Below are 1331 nucleotides of genomic sequence, written 5' to 3'. Positions count from 1 at the left end.
AAAATAATAAGGACATTATAAATTAGCCCCAATAAAGGTGAAAACATCGGTTTCATCCACGCTTACCTCGCTAAACTGCCACTGCTTATTGAGGGTTTGCGGTAGCAGGCAGGGTAGAATCTCCATAGCAATCATCGAGGGTGAAAGGATTGTTCTGCGCTCGTGGAGAATGGCTTTCAATAGGCCTGCCAAAAAGAGGGACTAACATAGATCTACAAAACTCATTCTATTCCATCCCAGTAATACCATTTTTATCTGAACCTCCACTTATTCATCGGTAGCTACCTTTTAATCCACTGCAAGTTCGGTGCGTCTTTCTAAACTCTCTTTCCTCAAAGGAGAAGAATGTTTAAAATGGTTTATTTTCTTCTCCTATTTGTTAATTTAAATGTAATACATGCGAGAATGGCGGGGAAGGAATTTGACGAGGTGATAAGCAATAAAAGAGACCAGGCTTTTGCCGGTAGTGCGGATGCATGGCTCATGAATAATGAAGAGGTGCACCTCGTGACCCGCGGGCGGCTTTGCATAGAATATGCATCTCACTTGCAGTTGCATTTCAAATCTCATAGACTAACGTTCTGATGTTTGTATTCTGGAGCGAATGATTATCTTTAAAAGCACTCACAATTATTAACCAAATTGTCCTAGTTCAACCGGCTTTCTCTAAAGAAATTTGTTCTTTTTAAGCTACATGATCATTTCGGTGTCACATGGCAGCATACTCTACCCATCTGTTGACAGAAGGGACAAGCAGAACTTACAGCACAGCGAGATGACTGGTTCGCCCTCGGAAAGGAAGAAGTCAAACTCGTTAAGGTAGCCGGGAATGAGACAGGATGCATCGCGGGCTGGGTAGGAGGCGCTTTGGCGGACAGCCCTTTCACTGCTTCCACCACCACAGACCCTTACGGTGTTGCCATTGGCAGCTTCGACCATTGACTGCAGAGCAAATGGAAGGAGGACGTTCTCCACTGTGGCTAGTGGGAGTTGAGGAAGAATGTTCGCCATGCATTGCACCGCCACTGATTGGATCTGCAAAGTGAGTACACTGGAAGCTGTCAATGCTGAATGGAGCCAAGTTAGCTTCAATGGAAATGGTCTCTTGTCAATCACCAACTCTTACCAATGTTGGTAAATAGCACTTTTAACTTTACGTTGATAGGCTAACCAATAGAACTATGGACAGTTATTAAGCATACAGAGCGTTGAACATCAACCTATCTTTCACAGAACAAATTCAAGCAAAATATAACAGAGCAATGGCGCAGAATACGCATGATGAAAGATTTTCGGTGCTTAAACGCCTAGTAGTAAATTTCCACCAGATG

The 1331-nt window shown here is 43.4% G+C and overlaps 1 protein-coding gene across 1 annotated transcript in view; it reads right to left on the bottom strand. All coding sequences in view use genetic code 11, as the record gives it.

The window, feature by feature from the left end:
* EGR_09680 (hypothetical protein) overlaps positions 1-1331 on the bottom strand; it is a gene marked incomplete at both ends in the record, with an annotated part of 11223 nt that overhangs the window by 2807 nt on the left and 7085 nt on the right. The window contains 2 exons of the mRNA XM_024498929.1: positions 67-185; positions 765-1067. Coding sequence (XP_024346668.1) covers positions 67-185; positions 765-1067 — 422 coding nt within the window. The remainder of the gene's footprint in view (positions 1-66; positions 186-764; positions 1068-1331) is intronic.

The sequence above is a fragment of the Echinococcus granulosus genome, assembly GCF_000524195.1.
Source record: "Echinococcus granulosus chromosome Unknown EG_S00160, whole genome shotgun sequence".
Classification (NCBI taxonomy): Eukaryota; Metazoa; Platyhelminthes; class Cestoda; order Cyclophyllidea; family Taeniidae; genus Echinococcus; species Echinococcus granulosus.
The sequence above is the reverse complement of the archived record's forward strand: the minus strand, read 5'-3'. Positions and strand labels throughout refer to the sequence as shown.